This window comes from Myiozetetes cayanensis, unplaced genomic scaffold (assembly GCF_022539395.1).
Source record: "Myiozetetes cayanensis isolate MyiCay16 unplaced genomic scaffold, myiCay2020 scf9, whole genome shotgun sequence".
Taxonomy (NCBI): domain Eukaryota; kingdom Metazoa; phylum Chordata; class Aves; order Passeriformes; family Tyrannidae; genus Myiozetetes; species Myiozetetes cayanensis.
Window position 1 is genome coordinate 2,349,177 of NW_026088185.1, and position 21,502 is coordinate 2,370,678.

Genomic DNA, 21,502 nt, shown 5'->3' on the forward strand with positions numbered 1-21,502 from the left:
TGAACGAAGGAAAAATATTCCTTGCAAGTGTGCAAATAGTCTTACACAATACAGGAGAAAACTTGATTAGTTTGACTGCTAATATGTCTACTATGCTATCAATATTACACGTTTTATCCTTTGCTGGGAGAAAGTCTGGAAAAGCGTTAAGATACCAGGCCACACTCTAATTTGAGCAGGGTACTAAAGAGTCAGTTTTTTACTTGTTCCCCACACTAATTTTGTGTACATTTTTATTTTCTTGCTAGTAGAGTAAGAAGCCATCTTTCTATAATCTCTGGCTTATTTTTTTTTTAAAGTAATGTGATAAATTGTTATGATCAGTGTTCTCAGTATCGGAGAATGGTGTGCTATCAACTGTTTCTCTTGTAAAATTAGTTCTTTATGTATTACTCTTCCTCCTCCAGTAAAGGCTGCAGCTCAGTGTTTGTAGAGAAAAAAAACCCCAAACCAAGCAAGTTCACATTTGACAATACATCCCAGAACTGCTTTTTCTCCTTAGTCAACTGAGTGAAAAAGTCTGATACAAACCCAACCAACTGTAACAAAAGAACATTATTACAATTCTAGGAACATCAGTGAAATATTTTTACATATTTAGAAGGGTACAATCTTCCCTGCCACGAAGAACATATGACCATGACAGAAGATTGTGACAACTGTAGCCATCACTGTGACTCAGGAACCTCTAAAGAATAAGCTGTGTGATTCCACACAAAAATCAGGGCATGTCCAAAGCATTTCCTGCTGCCACATTTGGTGTGGTTTAACCCACACCAAGCAGCCAAACATCACACAGCTGCTTGCTGGAGTCCCCCACCTCACCTCACCTGGAGGGGAAAAAGGTAAAAAATTCCAGGGTTGACAGAAAAGGAAAGGAAAACAATAACGATAATAAAAGAATTCAAAGGTACAAAATAATGATGTGCAATGCAGTTGTTCACCACCCACTGACCTACACCCAGCCAATTCCTGAGCAGTGGCTCCTGGCCAGCTTTCACTGCAGCTTTATACGTTGGGGATGACACCGTACGGTTTGGAATGTCCCTTGGATCAATTGACATCAACTCTCCTGGCTGTGTCAGCTCCCAGCTCCTTGTGCACCCCCAGCCTCCTGGCTGGCAGGGCAGCACGAGGAGCTGCAGAGGCCTTGACTTAATGTAAGCACTGCTCAGCAACAGCTGTAACATCAGTCTGTTATCAGCAGTATTTTCATCCCAAATCCAAAACACAGCACTCTACCGGCTACTGGGAAGAAAATTAACTCTTATCCCAGCTGACACATCAAATCTGTGATTTCCTGCTAGGAATCTTATTCTCTGCTTTGCAGGTGCTCCCAGAGTGAGAGGAGGAAGTAGCAGGCTTTTTTCGGGTACCTTGGAGCTGTTTTAGCAGATACAGCAAAGCTGAAATGTGAGTTATGATGGGAACATCCACAAAACCCCTGCTGATATTGCAACCTCTCCAGTGCTTCCAAAAGCAATCCTCAGTGACTGCCTTCTAGGGGAGCATGGATTCAGCAACAAAACTTAAGTTTTGACCTTTAATCCAGTTATTTACAGCTAAGGGTATACTGAAAGAAGAGAAAGTTTGGATAAGCCTAATGTTGCCAGGTACAACCTAAGGAAGCAGAAGTGGCTGCTGTGATGGGAAAGCAGCAGTGTGGGTTACAGTCAGTGATTTCAGAAGACACTCGAGGCCCAACCCTAGAGCCTGTTTTTGCAGGATGAAAAGCAGGTGGGAAGACAAGAACGCCGGTGCTTTGTTCTGGTGGACTTCATTCATCCTGGAACAGCAATCCCTCAGTGTAGTGTGAGCTGCTTCTCACCTCCTCCCAGTAACCAGGTAGGCAGAAACACTGAACACACCTCTTTATCTCCCACGCCCTAAAACCTCCTGCAAAATATCTTTCTCTTCTAGAACTTTACGTCTAGGTTTATATAGATTTTCTTTCAGAGCATGGCAAGATATAATCAAGGACATCTGATTACAAGCACATGTTGAATTAAAATGCTAGATCATGATAAAAAAATTCATACATTACTGTAGCTCAAGATTTTTGTGACATTATGCATCTCATTACTCACATTTCCAGAAAAGAGGCACTTAGTTTAAAAATTGAAGTCTGCTTTATTAATTTCTTTTCTGGTGTAAAGAAATAGATAAGATTTTTCTTTGAACCATCAGGCTTTCAGTCTTGATTGAAATGGATATGTTATCAGTAATAAGAAATATATTCGAATTTATATGACTACAGTAATGTGGTTTTATTGTCGTAAGCCTATACAGCCTATATAAAAAGCATCTACAAGGAACACTGGACATTAGATTTTCCTAGCAAAGCTCTTAGCATGGCAAAGCATGAGTTGGAAAGAAATTTCTCCTTGGTGAATATTGTGTGGATGACTTCTTTCCTTGCTTTTTTGTTGCCTCTCCTACATCTTCAAGCCTCTCTTTCCACTATGTAGACTACATTATTTCTTTCCTATCTCCAAGGCAGTTTTAAATTTATATGCCAAAGGAATATGCACCTGAATTTGTACCTGAAATCAACTTTTCTTAGAGCTTGAAAAAAGGTGTTGGTGTTTTCATCCACAGCAGTTCTGGATGCTTAAAATGTAAGGAAGAGAAACAGGGACTTGATTTAAGTCCTGTCTGTCAAGAACCTTTTTTTAAACCACAGTTTTGGATATATACACCTTACTTTTAAACTAACTACAAAGAAAAGTTTACATTTTTCCATTTTTCTCCCTCTATTAAGACAAGTAAAGAATCTAAAAACAGGTTAAGAGAAAAAAACACTTTTTTTTTTTTTTTTTAACTACTGCAGGTGGGTGCCCTTGTTTGTTTTTTTTTTTTTCTCCGCTACAGCTGCCTGAGATTGAGCAAAGTAGTTATGAGACTGTTAAACACTCTCTTAATCTCTGGGTGTTTAAATTAATTTTTTCAAGAACCAAAGGCTAAATGGAAGATTTAATACTCACTAGGCAGCTGGTCTCACTTAGAGAGGAATTACTGCATGGGTACCAGGAAGTTGGGTCGATTGCTTCAAATTCAGACTGGATTTATCCTGTTTGACCTGCTGTCCTGCTATTCAGAAATTTAGCTCCCCTTAAAATCAGAGGTGATGCTTGTTAATGTGTCAAATACAGATCGTGAGAAACCTGAAGAATATGATGGATTGCAGATGAGAATCACCTGTTTTAACCCCTCCTGTCCCAGGAGAGAATATGTGGTCACAAAGGGAAAACATTGCTACAAGAGAGCATCTTTCTTGTGAAGTTGCTGCTCATTCCTGTGAGGTGATTATTGGACAATATCTTCAGGAACAGGAGAAGAAATCTGCTTTTTCCACAAGCCAAAAAAGAGGAGTGAGTGAGTCACAGGTGTTTATAATTTGTTTATAATTAGGGTCTAATTAGATAACAAATTTATTCTGTTAGAGAACAATTTGCTGGATTTCTGTCAAGCTTTGGAGTGTTTTAAAGGTCATTTCCATAAAGATTGTAGAAAGGAGATGAAATAGTCCCCTTGCCAGCCAGTTCACCTTCACCAGCTCAGTCTCCTGCAAAAGAGCTGCACCTTTAGGTGATTGCCTGTGAGTAATTGGAAAGGTGAAGTTTTAATGCAGTATTAAAGCCTAAATTAGTGATGTCTTGAGCTCTTGGTACGAGTCAGGCAAACCTTTGAGGCAGGGTTTAGTTTGTTTGTCTGGGGTTTTTTTTGTTTGCTTGGTTGGTTGGTTGGTTGGTTGGTTGGGGTTTTTTTAAATTATTATTATTATTTTTGGCAGGGAGAAAGGGGGTAGTGGTGGTTTGGTTTGGTTTTGGGGTTGTGAGTTTTGTTATTGTTTTTTTTTTTTATTGTTTTCCCCAGGGAGTAATGTGGTGATATAAAGGTACAGATGTATGAGGGTCATGGTAGCTTAATGGGTGATCCTCTGAAAAAAAAAAAAACCAATGATTTTGGATCAAGTAAATTATTTCATGTTGGTCTTGGTTATTTCTTTGTGTTTTGTACAAATGTTCTGGTAATCACCTTCCATTAGAAGAAATTACTAATGAAAGACTTGACTAAATATGTGCTTTAGAAAATAGCCCCCAAAACTTCAGTTTTAAGGTTGAGTAATTGTTCCCAGCCATCCACCAGCCCCAGTAGCAATGGGGATAATGAAGGCTATTTTTGTGGGGAGTGAGAACAGGTGTTTCCAATGAATTTTTCCAGCAGCCAGAGTTTTTACCAGCTGCTTTCACAAAACTTCAGCTTCAATCAGCTAATTCAATATAATTTATGTTAGATTAATAGTATTACACACATGTAATAATATTACACAGATGGAATTCTCATCTTCCATAAACAGTATTTCATTTTCACCATCAAATGAGGAGGTTTCTTGAAAGAGCCAATATTTTTTATGAGTCGCTGGCACTATTATTTTAGTGCCATTAAATAGAGTTGTGCCTGTGTTTATTCTGTATTTGTGCTGTGAGGGTCTCCCCAGGCCCTCACTATTTTTGTTCTGCATGCCACGTCCAAATTCTGTAATGCCAAAGCAGGGCAGTGTCTTGGCTTAGCCCTAAATCTGGGGAGATTTCTTAAAACCCAGCATTTTTCTGCTCATTTTTTTTTCTGTTTGGTCCAAGTAGAATGTATTCTCAGAGGATGCATAACCTATAATTGTCAATGAGAACTTTTAAGAACCTGATTTTTTTTATTTATTTTTTTAATCCTTAATTTTTGTTTGACCTTATTTTAGAGGGTCCTTTTAATGATCCTGGGCTGTGGAGCAATGCATGGCTGTGGAGCAATGACGTGGGCCATTTATTTACGCTGCCATCTGAAAGGCTGGTAGCTTTTATTTAGATTTATTTAGAATGAGGCAGGGTTTTTGTGGGAGGTTATATTTTCTCCAAACTGACCTGCCTTGGGTCCTGTTTTGGACCTTGTTGTCAGAGCTGCACCTGTGCAGATAGAGAAGCTCACCAGGCTTGCAAAAAGGAGCCACTGGATGGAGAGGAATAGGAAAAGTATGAAGGAAACCCTGGTAATCTTAAGGGATACAGTTTATGGCACACTAATAGGAAATTTTCTTTCTAACAAATTATCTTTGAAAAATCAGTGGTACCAGAGTTGTGTCCTACCTTGTTAGTTTGCTTGAACGAAGAGATACAAATAGTAAAGTTTTTAAAAAAAAAAGAGATAGTCAGGTTTATGAAACAACAAGGAGTTTTATTAAGATATTTTATTATGTGTCTCTGTAAGGAATAGACCAACAACCATATAAAAGCTTACAAAGATGGTTAACCTTCAACACTATAAATGTGTTTACGTGACAGAAGAAATTCACAATTTTGCATCTTTATTGACTTTTACAGAGTGAAGGGAGAAAGTTCTCGACTGTGACATGCCAATGGCTATCTATCTTTGACAGGAAACATTTACAATTCTTTAAATCTTTTACATTTTTTGGTTTTTAAGCAAGTCAATAACCCTGACTTGCAGAGTTAGGAGTGAAAAATACACTAGCACCATCATATTAGTCTTTTACACTTCCCTAATTTTAGTGGTCTTGACCAGCAATGACAGGAAAGTAGAGAAGCACCTTTGACAACAGAATACAATCCAACAATAAAATCATGGTGACTACTGACATTAAGGTATTATTAAACTCTTAAAATACACTGTACTTTTCACAGCTGATCAGTACAGAAATAGATAGTTTTGTACCAAATCATTCCATGGAATTGACACTGGGTCCAATGTGTTTTGATTGATTTGATTGATTTTTGGTTCGACTCAGGCCCATCCCAGTTTCTGTCCATGTTGAGGTAGTTGAAACAGGGAGGCCTTTCTAGCTTTATGGACTGCATCTTGGAAAGAAGGGTAAACTTTGGTACTGGGAGCAATCAGTGCTTTGTAAATTGGCTAACATTCAACTAATAGAACACAGTGTTGTTTTATTTAAGTGTTGAAGTTGTATTATAGCACCACGGAGACGTTTTGAAGATGGAATTTGGTAAAAAAAAAATAGAGCAAAAAAGCATTTTTACTGTATTTTGTGTAATAGCAAAAAAAAAATAACCCTTGATATCAAATTGATTTTTTTTCCCCCAGAAATTTTGTTAATAAATAACTGGGATTCAGATGGTCACCTGTACTAGCTGACAAGGCTTAAACAAAGGAGCATGGTTGGAGTGTGAATCTGTTTGCTGGGGTTTCAGAAAGAGCAGGATCTTTGATTTATAAGAAGCAGACTGGGCCAATGTCCACACCAAATTCCTGATCAGGACCACCAATATCTATGGGTGCAATATCAACCACGGGCAACCTCATCGTCTTGCGCGTCCTGTATTCGAAGACTGTTTTACCCCATTCACCAGTGTGTTTCTGTGAAGTCAAAAAGAAAAGGGAAAAAAAAAAATGTTACAGAAATGAGTGCTAGGCAATGTGAAAGTCATCCCACAGTTTATCATCTATCAGATTTCATGCTTTCCATTTCCATGCCAACGTGCCCCTTTCAACCCCGTGAAAACTGGTCGCAGTCTCTGTGGCAGTGAACGTAGGGACAAGACATCCTTCATTTATGGGCTGTTTGAGGGCTTGTGGCTCAAAAAGGATGGAACCCTGAGGGACAGTAAAGTGCCCTGGAGCAGTTCTAGCATCCTGACTGCTGAGAAATGCTACAAATGGCCACTCTGTTTGTAAAAGTGGTTTTAGCCTCAGTAGAGTGTCAGCGGTGATGAGGTGGCCCCTCATGTTGGTGTTAAAGAAATGTGGCTGCAAAGTAGATATGTTCACACATCCTTAAATGGCAAATTTGACATGCAGTGTTTGTTGTGCCTTTGGGACCTTAAACACCAGGAGGGAGAAATTGTGGACAGTAGTAGTACTGGAAGGGCTGCAGATGGACCAGCATGCTCAGGGACGTTACTGCTCCAGTGCTTTCTGCTGCAGTGAGGGAGGCAGGGGGAAGCAATACTGGATTTGCAAAATAACCACATTTGCCCCTTCCCATAATCACATCCCACAGCTTCAATCAGCTAGCCTTGGTTTGTTGGTATGTCTAGTTTTAGAGGTGACATGGGATGGATCGAAACTTGTTGACTATGACATCACCGTGTTGACTTCTAAGCAAGGAGACACACGTAAAGCAAAGATTTAAATGGAAGTGCACCTCACTTTCTACAGTTCCTACAGGAATGCATCTTCTGGTGTACAGAATCTGTTTCCCCTATTAAGGGCAGCTGTGTTCTTTCCTCGCCCGGGCCGTGCAAAGCTCTCTCTATTTATCTACGTTATTTATCAAATTACAGCACTAAACTGTTTACTTACAGTACAGCCATCTTCAAGAACAGCGTACGTGAATTTGCTGTTTCCTTCTGCCTTGATCTCACTCTCCGTGGAGCTCATCAGTTTCAGAGCCTTTTTAACATTTCCACTGGCTTCGTCCATGTAGGCGATGCTGTTCTTGCAGTGGTAGGTGATGTTCTGGGAGGCACGGCTGGAGAGGATGCGGAGGAAGGCCAGCTGAACTTCTGAGACATCCTCGGGAAGCTCAGGATCCCCGTAGCTGAACTGCAGAGTGGCACACACACACACACAACAGCGTTCAGTCACGTCTAGGGGCGGTCCACACCGCAATTATTTCCCCCTCTTATTTTTTTAGCAGGTTGTGATGTGCAATACGGGCTGTTCACCGTGGTTATTTCTCACCTGGAAGCCTCCATTCATGGTTTCTCCAAACCAAATGTGTTTCTTTCCACTGTTTTCACCGGTCCACCAGTTCTTCCTTGGCACGGTCCCAGGGTTAGCGTTGAGGCATGTCTCACCAGTTTCCATATTGCAGTAGACTTTAATAGCATCCATCTTGCAGCCCTGGTTTGGATCAATCCAGTACTCCCCTGGAGGTTAAAAAAAAAAAAAAAAAAAAAAAGAAAAAAAGTGAAGAACTTTAATATATTTGGAGAAGAATCTGACTGCATGATGGTAAAGCTTATTTCTATGCCAGGTTCCTGAACAAAATTAGGAACCATATTAGTTTTGATTGAAGAGATGCCACAGAAAATAAGATGATATAAAAATATACTGGGTTCATGTGAATATTGTAATGGGACTGACACTTGAAATAAATATAGAACTTATATTTCTGCTTTTTTTTTTCCTAAAATTATTTAAACATATGTTCACTTATAAGGATGTAAGGAATAGAGTTGAAATATACTGTTTAAATGCATAGTTACTTAAAGTTTACAATTATTTTTATGTTTATCATCTTTATCACAATAATTGCTCTGAAAAACCCCAAATTTTTATAGCAGATCTCTGCATTTAAATATTCAGGTTAAAAAAAAAAAACAACCACAACAACCAACACCCAAGACCCGCTACCACTGGTGAAAATAAAATCTAAACTTACCACTCTTGAGCTCGGGGTGGCAGAATTTCAGATCTCTGCAGTTACGAGCTGGATTCTTCCGTGACCCGTCAGGGCTAATGATGTTTTCAATCTGGTTGTTAATTGATTTCATTGTAGATACGATGTCAGCCAGATTGATATCGTTTTCTTTTGGCTCATCTCGATACTCATACCCATAGCCCACTGGACCTTTCTCACCAGCACCCAGGGCAGCCACACCACCACCACAGCATGGACCAGGAGGACCAGAAGGACCAGGAAGACCAGGCTGGCCTGGTGGACCCTTAATGAATATAATGAATCCCAGAGTAAAGATCACAGGTTAAAACTAAAAGTCTGCCCTAATCCTAAAAAAATGAGAATTCTCCAGTAGGCATTTAATTTAGTCATTCATCAATTAAACAGATGTTTAATGGCTGTTAGAATTTCCAGGCCTGTATTTTCCTAAAATTGGAATTTTTCTCCCCTCATTTTGTCAAGCTGTGACTGTCCTTTGGTCTGGGCCGTCAGAAGGAGAAGGATTTTCCGCCAAAATCCAGAGAATGGCCACTTTTAGGTTTAGCAGAAGACTGTGATAGTGACCTTCACAGCTCTGGCCACTCTAGAGGAGTCTAGAAAATCCATTTCATAGCTTCCAGAAGACAAAGGGAGATCCCACTGTATGTGGAAAATTCAGTGATCATCCAAGTGACACAACGCCCAGTGCACCAACAGTTACACTAAACTAAAAATGAGCTGTATTTTTTTGGATTTAGCATTGATAGCTAGATACCTCCTACCACAAACTCTGTCCATGAAATACAGGATTTCTGAGGGAGACATTTGAAGAGGAGAGCACCCTATGTTTCTCCAATATTCCCTAAATGTTGGTCCGTGTGAGTGTGCAGCGTTTACTTACGGCGGGGCCGCTTTCACCTCTGTTACCACGGGGGCCAGGAGGACCAATTGGGCCTGGGTATCCACTTGTACCATCTTTTCCAGGTGGTCCAGCTGGTCCTGGGGGACCCTAGAACAATGATGAGCACAAACAATGTGGTCAAAGTAGTTTATCAGGTAATATCAAATTCAGAAGTACTGTAAAATTTCTCAGGTGTTTTCTCTTTCTTCAGCTGATGTCTGTTAAGATGGCCAATTAAAATTCATATATATATATAAATATATAAAAGTATATATATATAAAAATGAAACAGCCTGAATTTTCCTTGCAGTTAGGTTAGGCAATGAGTTTTTCTTACCCTTGCACCTGAAGCTCCTGGACTTCCAATTGCACCTTGTGGACCCAGGGGACCCTGTGAAGAAAAGACAAGACAGTCATACACATCCTGCATTTTGCAACTAGTTGGATATACCTTATAACTTACATAGCTTAAATAAAGACATTGAAAACATCTTTAAGATTATATGAAGCCCGTTCTTGTAAAAAGACTGTGTTGGGTATGAGAGAGAATGGTTGACACTCCTTCACCAGAAAAAAACCTCAGATGTTCTCTATCAGAAAACATATTAGTGATGTGATATCCAATATGCAAGAAAGCCAACTGACACCAGTGTGCTTCGGATGAAATCTTGTATTAATAAGAATATGTAGCTATAAGTTCAAAATGCTGCAGTTTTAATCATATTACCAGTGAAATACTGTAAATAATTTGACAAAATCTCCTGTTTCAAATGCATTTAAAATCTGCTCTGTGTATGCCTTACAAAGAACTCAGCCATTTGCTTAATAATTATTGAACATCTTGCAGTCATAGTATAAATGAGAATTTATCAGATTTTATTTTTACTCATCTTGTACATTAGAGAATGGATTATATTGTGTTGTTAAGCAGGTGGGTATTGGTGCCATCTTTGGTAGACTGAGTTTTGGTTTTGTGTCATGAATGCTATTAATAGTTTTCTTGGGTATAAATCCCTCTTTAAACTTTTACCTGTCATAAATATCCAGGGAATGCCTTTCTATTCCTGCTCATCCATTCTCCCAGTTATTAAGAACTGCTCAAATTGGTAATGCATGTTTACAATTCAGTAGTTTACAATTTCATGCCCATTTTGCCCTAATATTATTTGCTATAAGAGATAAATGACAGAAGAAAGGTATTTGGATTCTGACTAGCTTTAATTGTCTGCCTGGGATGGATTTCTAATAGACATAGATATTTCAACCCATACTTCTACCTTTTCTAATTTAATCAAGAATAGCCTTTATAAATAAATCACGAAATGTTTATTGAAGGGGATTATAGTAAATCCAGCTTCAGCTCCTAGCAGCTTCTTCCAGTTTTCTTTTAATGCTTATTTCAGGTTCATTCAGAGAATCTGGACTTCTGAACACATTTGACAATCAAATTACACAGGTTCTTTATAATGTTCTTCTTCCCTCAGTAAATTGGTTGAGGCTAACTGGGCACCTTGGACCTAAAGCACAGAAGCCAAGAACAGCTGTAGTTCTCAAATCAATACAAAATACTCACAGGAGGACCAGGTAGACCAGGGGTACCAGGAAACCCTCTATGACCCTTTATGCCGGTGCTGCCTCGTTCACCAGTTTCACCTTTTTCACCACGAGGACCTTGAGGACCCTGTAAGAGTAGATTTGCAGTAAAAGGGAGATATAAAAAAAAGGAGATAGGAGCAATGCCCAAATAACAGGAAATAGTGAATGGATGATATCACAAATACTTGAAATATGACTTACAGCAGGACCACGAGCACCAGCAGGACCAGTAGAGCCCGGAGGGCCAGGTGGACCCTGTGACACGATAAGAATGAGACGGTATGGATCACTTGGAGATGCCTAGACCACCTTTTTATTTCCAGATAAGCAGAATATTCAAAGGCAGCAGCTGCTCAGAAACAAGGGGAAGCTACACACACTCACACACTCTATAATCAGCGAGAATCATGGCCAGATCCCTTCTCTACCAATGCCAGCCTTACTCAGCTGCTTGTAGGCACTAGAGCCCCTCTTCACTTGGTGAGGTGCTCAGTGCTCAGGCTGTGCTGGTGTCAGTACTTGTGAGAAATAACTTGAAGACTTCCAAAGTTACTCCCTTAGTTTAAATAAATAACATTGCTTGTGCTGCAAGGGCACCAGATGGGATGGAAATCACGACAGGGCGTGGTGGGATGACGTGCTTTTTGGCATCCTATGGAGTACACAGATTTTGAGCTTAATTTCTATAGTTATCAGGAACATAAACCGAGATGTCTTTTCCCCTCAATATTGTTGTAGAAGAAGTCCTCAATGCCAAGAAACTACAACAGTAACAAATGTAAGACTCTTCAAAACTTCCTCTTTATTACTGCATGAAAGGGACTTTGCCATAGGAAAGGTAAGTAAATTAGCAGTAAGCTATTTACTTTGGTCTTACCTGAAATCCTCTTTCACCAGCTTTTCCAGGTGCACCAACGTTACCTGCAGGTCCAGGGTGACCAGGGGGTCCTGGAGGGCCAGGAGAGCCGTTTTCACCACGGTCACCCTGCAGACAGGACAATAAATGTCACCTTTTACAGAACACAATACAAACAGTGTTTTCAATTGAACATAAGAGGTTCAAGGAACAAATTAGACAGCAGAGAACTGTCATGTATCTCATGAGTCATTTATTTGGGAATCTAAGGATACTGGGGATTTCTTACTTTGCCTCCTGGGGATCCATCACGTCCAGGCAAGCCATCGGAGCCAGGGTTACCCTGCAGGAGAGAGTGGTACAGTTTGTTCATGAACTGCATGATGAAACAGCTTGTTTCCCAGCAAGCTAAAATAATATCAAAGAAGGAGTTCTCTAGCAGGAAGAGTTCCTGGAGGTGGAGTGGTCACTAAAAGATCTGTAAGACCTGCATTATTTTGTAGGCACACAAGCAGTGCAGTCTCTTCAGTTCCAAGTGAGGTAGATGATATCCACAGGCAGAGACAGCAGGCTATGCCACCTCACATGAGAGTGTAATGAGCCCAGGCCCCTGTGCATCAGGCACTTGAGGTAGGCTTTGTGAACCTTAAAGCTTATACCCTCCCAGAGTATCCCTTTAGTAACCCACAAGCTAGCAGGAAAGAATCACATCCACTCACATCTCTGCCAGGCTCTCCAGGTAAGCCTCTTTGTCCAATAGGACCTTGGGGACCAGGGGCACCACGTTCTCCTGGGACACCATTAGTGCCTGGTCTGCCATCTTCACCCTGAAAAAAGAGGGAAAGGATTTTGTTGCAGATAATGTACTTATGAAATACCAGTGTATTAATTATGTAGCAACTTTTAAGACCACCTAATAAAATGATGGGCCAGTGTGGTTTTGGGGGCCGTAGTTAAACAAGAGAGTACAAAGACTTGGGCCAAATGGTTTCTTTTCATTGCTGGTAATATTCATGCAATGCCATTGAGCTCAAGGAATGATTTTTGTCAGCTAGGAAGTAATAAATGGGTATGTCTTATGTGCCTAAAAACAATAGTCAAAGCAGTTAAATTGAAAAGCTGATCTATCACTTAAAGCTGGTCTATATCATGTATTAGTGATAAAATACAAACCAAGTCTCACACCACCTTTTCTGAAGGGAGGTGAAAGTATTTTTCTATTTGAGTCATAATATTTAAGCAGGAAACATATTGACAATGAAGCAAAGATGCACAACTGGTATCTATCTATCTCACAACTTGGAGACTATGACTCAGATCTTGTACTAAGGAGAGTTTACAGCCTCTTCCTCGACTCTCCTTAAGTGTGTGAAGCATCTTCTATACTTCTAGCTAATCTGATATGGGACTCTCTGATAAGAGGGATAGAAGGCAACCTCACATCCCACATTTGCTGTTTGCCAGACGTTCTAAAGCCTGATCTTATGGACGTAAGCGCAAATAATGTAAATTCTGTTGTCTCTGGGCTAAAAAGCATTAAACACCCCTCCCACACTCCTCCCCTTGACACACTCGTTATTTTTTGTACCCCTGCAGTGAATGGCTCTCACCTTGGCTCCTGCCATGCCAGGTGGACCGCTCGGGCCACGCAGCCCTGGCAAACCCGTGTTACCCCGGCCGCCAACGATGCCTTGAGGACCTGGTTCCCCCGGTGCCCCCTGGTTAAGAAAAGGTCACACCAGTCAATATGAGCATCCTTAACATTCCACAGGTGGTTGGTTGCTTATTCTTGACAGTCATAATCCTGGTCTGCAGGTGTAACAGTCCCTGGCTGAAGGTGTACTTACCCTCTCTCCTCGTGCTCCTGGTGGCCCTTTTTCACCTGGTGCACCGGGCTCACCTCTGATTCCAGCAGGTCCAGGACCGCCAGGAGAACCAGCACTACCAGGGGGTCCAGGAGGTCCATCCTTGCCTGCAGGCCCTGCATTACCAGGGGGACCTGGGCTACCCTAAAAAGATTAAAAAAGAAAAGTGTGAGCTGAGTTATCTGTAACAGCTGCACACACAGACTGGCACTGCTCTTGGGAAAGTCAGCCAGACCTGAAGGCAGATTTAGGGTCCAGCCTCTGTGCACCCAAATCTGATCTGGTGTTGTAAGAGAATCACTTTCAAAGCTGGTATTTTTTATCCCTGCTGTCTGGACAGATGGTTTGCATAGTGTAACACCTGCACGTTTTGGGTGCCCAGTGGCTGCACTGCATCCAACACAGGATACATGTTCCTTACCCACAGCTCTGCCACAGAAATTGGAAAGAGTAGCAGACCCTTCTGCTTTCTTAAATCACTGCTGCCAGTTAGCTTTAACATAGTGTCTTGGACATTTACAGGATGAAATGACTTTCATTAAAATCTTAGCTGAGCCAATCAATGGAAAGACTTGCATTGACTTTAACAATACCTTGAATAAAACCCTTACTTTCTTTTTTTAATTCAGCAATATGCAAATTTTCATCTCTCTGTAACTACGACAGAAAATAAAAATCTGTTTATCCAAATAGAAAATATTTTTGTTTTACTTTATATTTGTTACCATACAACAAAAGTTCACTTTTAAAATGGGCAAATGCATTTATATTCTTTGTATCTTCTTAATTTTTAAAGAATCAAAAGTCAGACTCTAATTTTTGCTATGCAAGTCAAAAGTAGGTGCACATTGAACATGCAAGGGTATTACGAAACAACTTTTCTTCACAAACAGATATTGCATAAAAGTGTGGAATTAGCTGATGCACCAGGATGTATTTTTATAACAGGACACTGCACACTGGTAGATTAAACTTCAGATGAAACCATATCATAAGAGACAAACTTTGCCTTAAGAATAATTTCAGTTAATCCCAAAATAATTCAATCTTATACCATTTTATTCTATAGGTACCTAAAAAAAAAGATCTCAGATATCGCTTTGGAAGTGAATACCAATTCAAGATGAATATTGAGTATTTCTTGCATCATAAAAGAGCAAGAGAGAAGACAGGAGAAGGACTCCACTAAGTCTGTCTTTGGAAAGAAAACCATGATAGAAGGTTTATCAAGACAGTAAGTTAGGTGAAAAATTACTATTCCATATAATAAGGAGAGTAAACTCCTTTTGCAGATTTTTTTCCCCTAAGTCCAAACATCTTATTCAGAAAGCTTTTGCATAATATATTTTATTATATTAATATATGTATAAATATATTCCCAAAATAAGAATAAAAGGGGCATAAGACAACTTACATTGCTACCAGGGGGACCAGGTAGACCACGAGCACCAGGGAAACCAGCAGCACCCTGTGAGAGACCAATACTTTTAGCTGTCATTTTCTGAAGACTGGAAAAATTGATTTTTATACACCAGCTGACTTAGAATTATGGTTAGCTGTTTTGCTTGAAAGTTCCAAGTTTTTACAATTTTGTTCCCAAATCTTTTTAATACTTTTTTTTTTTTTTTGAAGTAGAAGGTCACATATGCTCCTCAAAGGTGAATTAATGGGCTCTGAGAAGCTTGGAAAAGATGGTAAGTAAATATAATAGCTGTTGAGATAAACCATTTTAGAGCCTTGGGTCATTGTGCCAAAAGCTATTTTGTCATCTTACTTATATTAAAACCAATGTAATCCAGATCACTAAACACCTCAACCTAATTTACTCCTTCTAGAACACCTTAATTATTCTTGAACTGCAGATACTAAAGGCCTTATTTTTCATTTACATTGAATTTGTTGTAACAGATAGAGAGACATTTAGCAGTGACTAAATCAAAGAGATACTCACAGGGCCTCCAGGAGATCCACGGTCTCCTTTTATTCCTTGGGGACCAGGTGGACCCTAGAGGGAAGGAGGTCGAGAAAGCAAAATGATTTGATAAAGACTGAAATCATAATAAGTGTCAAGAAGTTTCAGGCAGTTCAACTGCTCCCACTTGGGCCCGGCCACCTCGAGGCTGAGGGAGGGCTGAAGAAACCTCTCTGTGGCAAAAAAGGAACGGCAAAGACTTACTGGTGCACCAGGGCCACCTTGCGGACCCGCAGCTCCAGGGGGTCCAGCCTCTCCTCTTAGACCAGGTGGGCCTCTTTCTCCTTTCCCACCAGGTTCCCCATTTTGGCCCTGAATAAAAAAAATCATGTTGTTTTGTTACGGCTCAAAAAAGCAGGTGATACCACTGTGGGTGAGAAACCTTATCCTGATATCCTTCTGAAGGGAGTTTAAATATTAAATCAAATGAGAATGCAATTGAACTCTGTCCCTCACTTTCTGTAGTGGTAGACCAATAAATTCATGTTGCTCAACATGTGACTGAGTAGAGAAAGAGTAGTAAATACACTTACTGGAGCTCCAGGGAAGCCAGCAGGTCCAGGAAGACCTTGTTCTCCTCGCTCACCCTGTAGAAAACAACATGTCAGCAATGGAAGATGTTAGAAAGATAAGCTTCATCATACAAGTTAGAGAACCACTCCTATTGATGCTGATGAAGTTTCTTTGTCTGATTAGCCTTTGGAGGAAAAAAACACCCTATTCCAAAACTACAGTTGCTCCTGAACAGGAATTATTTGATAATATGATGATTATCTAAAGCGTGACAGAGTGATCTCAGTTACAACTGTATAAACCCTGAGAACAATCCATGGTGTTTCCCAGATCCAACTGAGATCCCAATGTGCTGTTTTATCAATATATGTATAAAAAAATAAGAGCATTTTTAAAAGTTTACTCAGCTGTAAAACAAGGTGGACACCACTATTGCTCACACCCTTGCCCTGAGCTACCAGCACAGCCCCCCGACCCCTTTGCACTGTTAGAAGCACTGATTTTCTGAAGACCTTAGTACCTATAAAACCCAAGGGTCAACAGCAGCTGAATGTGCTCAGTTTATTTACAACCCAAGTCTCCTGTGTTCCTGACAGGGTAGGTAGAGCAGTGATGTCTACACGAGGCTCCAGGAGCCACGGTCAGGTTACCCTGGAAGGAAAGCACCGTCACTTACGGGACCTCCACGGGAACCCATCGGGCCTGGGGCACCTGCTGGGCCAGTCTCCCCCTGTGAGGAAAGAAGGTGGTTACTGGCTGTTTGTCTGCTTCCCATGACACAGCCACTGCTGTGACTTTTTGCTGTACCCACGTGTCATCACAGGAGAAAGAGGCTTTACCTTATCTCCAGGTGGGCCGGCAGGACCGGGAGGACCGATGGGACCTACATTGCCCTAAACAATGAGAAAAGAATATATTTTGTATCAAAATGGGACAATGCTACCCGTGTTTTGATCAATAGCATTTGTGTCTCAGTGTAAACAGGTTGCTAAAGATATTTAAACTGAAGTTTAAACAATGCCAGAGTGCTGTTTCAAACTATGTTTTGGAGTGACACCATTTTGCAGCTAAGAGATCTCCAATTTTTTTTTTCTTTTCCCTGCCATCCAAACCTAATCCAAACCCACCTGAAGTCTCTTTCAATGGTATACAATAAAAGTTACCTGTTGCCCTAACTTTTCATATAAATAACTGATGCACTTTTCTTCAGTATATATTCAATATCTCCTGACTAGCTCCTGGAGTTTTTTCTTTCTTGACAATTTAATGTGTACCTTATGGTTTGAAACAAATATTTGTTACTTCCTCCAGCTCAGCCAAGCTGCACTGGTATATTTGTCATGCCTCATTATTTTGTTGGATTCACTGCTTGCAGGTACTGATTTGATATACAGCATATATTTCAAGTGTCTGTTTTATATGTATATGCTATATAGATGTAAAATATATCATATGTAGCAACCTGTAGAAGTGTCCTGCATGAGAATGTTCCTTATAGGTGTCCTTTTGTGACTTATTATAACCTGCATTCTCACCAGCCAGATAGATTTTCTCTACTTCTGTATGATTGCTTTCCCTCCAAAACATTGTCCCAATTAACTGTGATCTTTTGCTTTCAAAAAATTCTGTTATATTTACCCAAGCAACAGCAATCACAAACACTAGTATTAAGTCTAATTTAGTTTACAGAACTAGTTTAGCGCTGCTGGAATGCAACACAATGGGTTTAATACTTTACCCCTCCTAGGTGGTTCTTATTCATTGTAATTGTAGGTTTATTCATGTTCCAAGTGCAGAGTGTGTGAAGCTAAGTGGTAAATTGTTAGGTGTTAAGGGATTACTCACTCTCTCTCCTCTTGCACCAGGAAGGCCATCAGCACCTTTGCCACCAGGTTCTCCCTGGGAAGTGTAAGATGCAAAAAGCATAAGCCAAAAGCAAGCCAAAAGGGAAGGGAAAGGATCTCATGCTCAGGGTCTCTCAACAACCAGATTTCCTTACTGAGATCATACAAATCTTAGGTTGGGGATGACATTCTGCCCAGTATTTAGCATCAGATACTATAAACTTCAATGGGAAAGAACCCAAATTGATTCAAAATGAAGCCTATGCCAAATTGTTTGCCTGTGGTGTCAACTATTCTCGTAGTTTATAAGCTGGTTCGATGTACCCATCCCTCAAGAGATCTAGCACAGCAAAATATCCATCATATATTAAACCAGGGGGAAAATCCCATATTTTTCAGCATGGAGGACCCACATCACATTGCTAACTCAACAGTACTGCTACACAATCTACACCTCTGAAATCAGGCCAAAAGTGAAGATGTGAACAAGCCCAGTGCTTTGTGGGAAGCTAACACTAAATTAGGATAAAATTGGCAGTGTGTCTGTGTTACCCTCTCCCCTTTAGGTCCAGGGCTTCCAGAAGCTCCTCTTTCTCCCGGCATTCCCTGTAAGCCAGGCAGTCCTGTGCCTCCAGGGGGACCAGGTGGTCCAGGAGGACCCTAAGGAGTAAACAAAAAATAATTAGAAAAAACAGGATTAACCTGAATGAGAGATATAATAATAGCAGGAAAGCAAGAAAGTCTGTGGGTACCTTGGCACCTTCTGTACCAGCAGGACCTGGCCCACCTCTTGTTCCAGGAGGTCCTGGGGGACCCTGTGCACCACGTTCACCTGGGATACCATTTTCACCCTGTGACAAAGAAATGCATTATTCTCTGTTTTCAGGTTCATGCTTTGTTAATTCTTTCGTGTAATTGAAAAAAGTTGCCTTATTATTTACCTTAGGGCCTGGGAATCCTGGTCCTCCAATATCGCCTTTTGGCCCCTGGTTATGAGAAAATAAATGTAAGTTATCCATGCACTTTAATTAGTAAGTCTCCATTATGGTTGGCATCCTGTTTCTCCCCTCTATTATCACTAAAATCAGATTTCTCTGCTCTGAAGAGAGCTGAGAACTGACTGAATTTGGAAATGTAATATAGGAAAAACATCTCATTAAATAAAAGCAATTACTACTTACTGGTTCTCCAGGCTTTCCATTTTCTCCAGCTGGTCCTGGGCCACCAGGCAACCCCTATATGAAGGAACAGTATTAGCCACGTTACATGGATAAGTTAGGCATTTTCCATCTTGTAATTCATTTTTTTTTTGACACAGAGATATGTACTCAAATCGTTCCAATCCTTTACAAAGGCGGAGATGCCAATTTGATACCTAAGTGTTTTATGTTACACAATCTAAATTAACCACCCAGCCTGCAATTATGATATACGAATTAATAACTTTTGTCGAGTGGTTGGTCTGTCTTACTTCAAAATATGATGACATGCACTGCAATGTAAATGTTAAGATGCCTTTATTATCTTTTTTTTTTTTCTTTTCTGTGTATTTTAATCTATTGAAAAGAATCAGAAAGCAATAAACACACAGCACCTGGAGGCCAGGTGGGCCTGCTGGTCCTGGTTCTCCTCTATCCCCAGAAGCACCCTAGAATCAAACAATGAACAGAAAAAAAAAAGCCATGAACTTGTCTGACAACAGTTCAAGATACCAACACCTCCACACCATCCCTAATCTGTGCCTTCACTTCATGATCTGATGATGGCATTGCACAATCCCAAAGACCAATGGATCTTGGTGTTCAGGTATTTGCTCCTCTCACTCCAGCTGTTAGATGTGATTCACCAGATGCATTTTTATTTGATAATAGACTGAGCTGCTATAAACATTAAAGGGAGCAACAATATGCTTCAGTTTGAAAAGGTGGTAGATCTCTGAGAGCTCCTAAATTGACTTTTCATTTCAATCTGTGCCAGGTGTACCTGACTCAAGTTTATCCTACGGAAGTTTTGAGTATTAATTCATTAAAATAATGGCAAATAAGAGATCTTCTATTTGTCTTCATTAAAGGAGATTTCTTTATATCATTAAAAGTATTTTCCTTCCCCCAAATTCAGGGTGTCAATCTGTAGATGCCAGACCCCCTTGGCAATAATTGATCATTGTCTCATACAGGGCCACCACACTTACAGTAGGGCCTGGAGGACCTGGGAGGCCAACATCACCGTTCTTCCCTGCAGGACCCTGCACAAAGACAAAATTAGGCTATGGTTAGGGGTTGATACCATTTTTATAAGACTCATCAAATTATTATTATTAATATTATGCCATTAATAAATTGTCATATTATCTAATTATTAAATTATCAGATTATTAAACAAAATGTTAACAAAACTTACCGGCGTTCCAGGTGGTCCACCAGGGCCTCTCTCGCCGTTCTTACCCGGTGCACCCTTACAAAAGAGAGAGATCACATTGGAAACACTTGTTCTGGTCAGCAGCCAACAATCTGAAGCTGCAGCATGAGATGGCCCCAGTATGGAGCAATTTATTTTAACATTTGACTGATCAAGCATCAGCCCAGGAGAAGGGGAGAAATCCCACTCACCTCGTTGCCCTTAGGACCTGGGAAACCCATCACACCTGGTTGGCCACGTGGGCCTGGAGGGCCAGGTGGACCAGAACGTCCGGATTCACCCTGACTGCCCTGGGATAAGGAGGAAAAGGAAGGAAGTCATGGCATCTCTAGAGTGAAATAAGGGAATATCCATTAACTGGAGAGGGAGACACTGTCATTCAAAACTTCATGTGTTTTGTATTTCAACCAATCTCCTGTATACTCTGTATTTTAACAGTCCTAAATGACAGGATTTACAGGCTGTTATTACAATGACACAGATAAAGGGCTCTGGTAGTTAAAACAAAGAAAAAAGGAGACAATTAATCTGTCTGTGATAACAAACCTGTCATGTAGATACTGTGGGATGAGGGTAAGGTCAGTGTGAAATATTTGCACAGTGTACTTACGGGAGGGCCAGGTTTCCCATCGCTTCCAGGGCTTCCTGGAATTCCAGGCAAACCCTGCAATTGAAGAAAAAAAAAAAAGTGTTTCACTTTGGTTTAAAATGGATAGTCTTAAGTTTCAATACATAAATATAAACATATAAAACCTTCTTGTTTGGTTTAATCCTCTTTAATAAAGATTAAAAGTACTCCCATTTCTCCCATCCCATGAAGGGGAAAAAAGGAGAAAGATAAAGTATTTTTTCATTATGGGTTTATTGCTTTTCCTGAGAGGCACTGGATATCAAGAAGACATTGGACATTAATCAACAAGCACAAAAAATGTATACTTTCATTATTTGGGAAGAAAACTGATTTCAGAAGGTAAAAAAATCGAGGAATGAAACAATTCTGACTGTGTACCTCTACCTAAAAGCAGCACAATTTATAACGTTTTTGGTTAACTTATTTTCCTACCTATTATTTTTGTTGCATTTTAAATAATTCATTTTCATTTCCAGTAAAATCTTGTTTAGCT

General features: G+C 40.2%; 1 protein-coding gene across 1 annotated transcript in view; it reads right to left on the reverse strand.

Annotated features, from left to right (window-relative positions):
* Nucleotides 1–5,208: 5,208 nt before the first annotated feature.
* COL3A1 (collagen type III alpha 1 chain) overlaps nucleotides 5,209–21,502 on the reverse strand; it is a 50,030-nt gene continuing 33,736 nt past the window's right edge. Inside the window, exons 23-51 of the mRNA XM_050339946.1 lie at nucleotides 20,989–21,042; nucleotides 20,570–20,668; nucleotides 20,361–20,414; nucleotides 20,152–20,205; nucleotides 19,555–19,608; nucleotides 19,142–19,195; nucleotides 18,902–18,946; nucleotides 18,713–18,811; nucleotides 18,513–18,620; nucleotides 17,962–18,015; nucleotides 16,956–17,009; nucleotides 16,793–16,846; nucleotides 16,137–16,190; nucleotides 15,808–15,915; nucleotides 15,583–15,636; nucleotides 15,046–15,099; nucleotides 13,614–13,775; nucleotides 13,377–13,484; nucleotides 12,486–12,593; nucleotides 12,056–12,109; nucleotides 11,788–11,895; nucleotides 11,112–11,165; nucleotides 10,888–10,995; nucleotides 9,652–9,705; nucleotides 9,315–9,422; nucleotides 8,417–8,699; nucleotides 7,714–7,901; nucleotides 7,333–7,575; nucleotides 5,209–6,387 (exon numbers count right to left, since the gene is read on the reverse strand). Of these exons, the coding sequence (XP_050195903.1) occupies nucleotides 6,241–6,387; nucleotides 7,333–7,575; nucleotides 7,714–7,901; nucleotides 8,417–8,699; nucleotides 9,315–9,422; nucleotides 9,652–9,705; nucleotides 10,888–10,995; nucleotides 11,112–11,165; nucleotides 11,788–11,895; nucleotides 12,056–12,109; nucleotides 12,486–12,593; nucleotides 13,377–13,484; nucleotides 13,614–13,775; nucleotides 15,046–15,099; nucleotides 15,583–15,636; nucleotides 15,808–15,915; nucleotides 16,137–16,190; nucleotides 16,793–16,846; nucleotides 16,956–17,009; nucleotides 17,962–18,015; nucleotides 18,513–18,620; nucleotides 18,713–18,811; nucleotides 18,902–18,946; nucleotides 19,142–19,195; nucleotides 19,555–19,608; nucleotides 20,152–20,205; nucleotides 20,361–20,414; nucleotides 20,570–20,668; nucleotides 20,989–21,042 (2,778 nt within the window). The 3' untranslated portion in view covers nucleotides 5,209–6,240. The remainder of the gene's footprint in view (nucleotides 6,388–7,332; nucleotides 7,576–7,713; nucleotides 7,902–8,416; nucleotides 8,700–9,314; nucleotides 9,423–9,651; nucleotides 9,706–10,887; nucleotides 10,996–11,111; nucleotides 11,166–11,787; nucleotides 11,896–12,055; nucleotides 12,110–12,485; nucleotides 12,594–13,376; nucleotides 13,485–13,613; nucleotides 13,776–15,045; nucleotides 15,100–15,582; nucleotides 15,637–15,807; nucleotides 15,916–16,136; nucleotides 16,191–16,792; nucleotides 16,847–16,955; nucleotides 17,010–17,961; nucleotides 18,016–18,512; nucleotides 18,621–18,712; nucleotides 18,812–18,901; nucleotides 18,947–19,141; nucleotides 19,196–19,554; nucleotides 19,609–20,151; nucleotides 20,206–20,360; nucleotides 20,415–20,569; nucleotides 20,669–20,988; nucleotides 21,043–21,502) is intronic.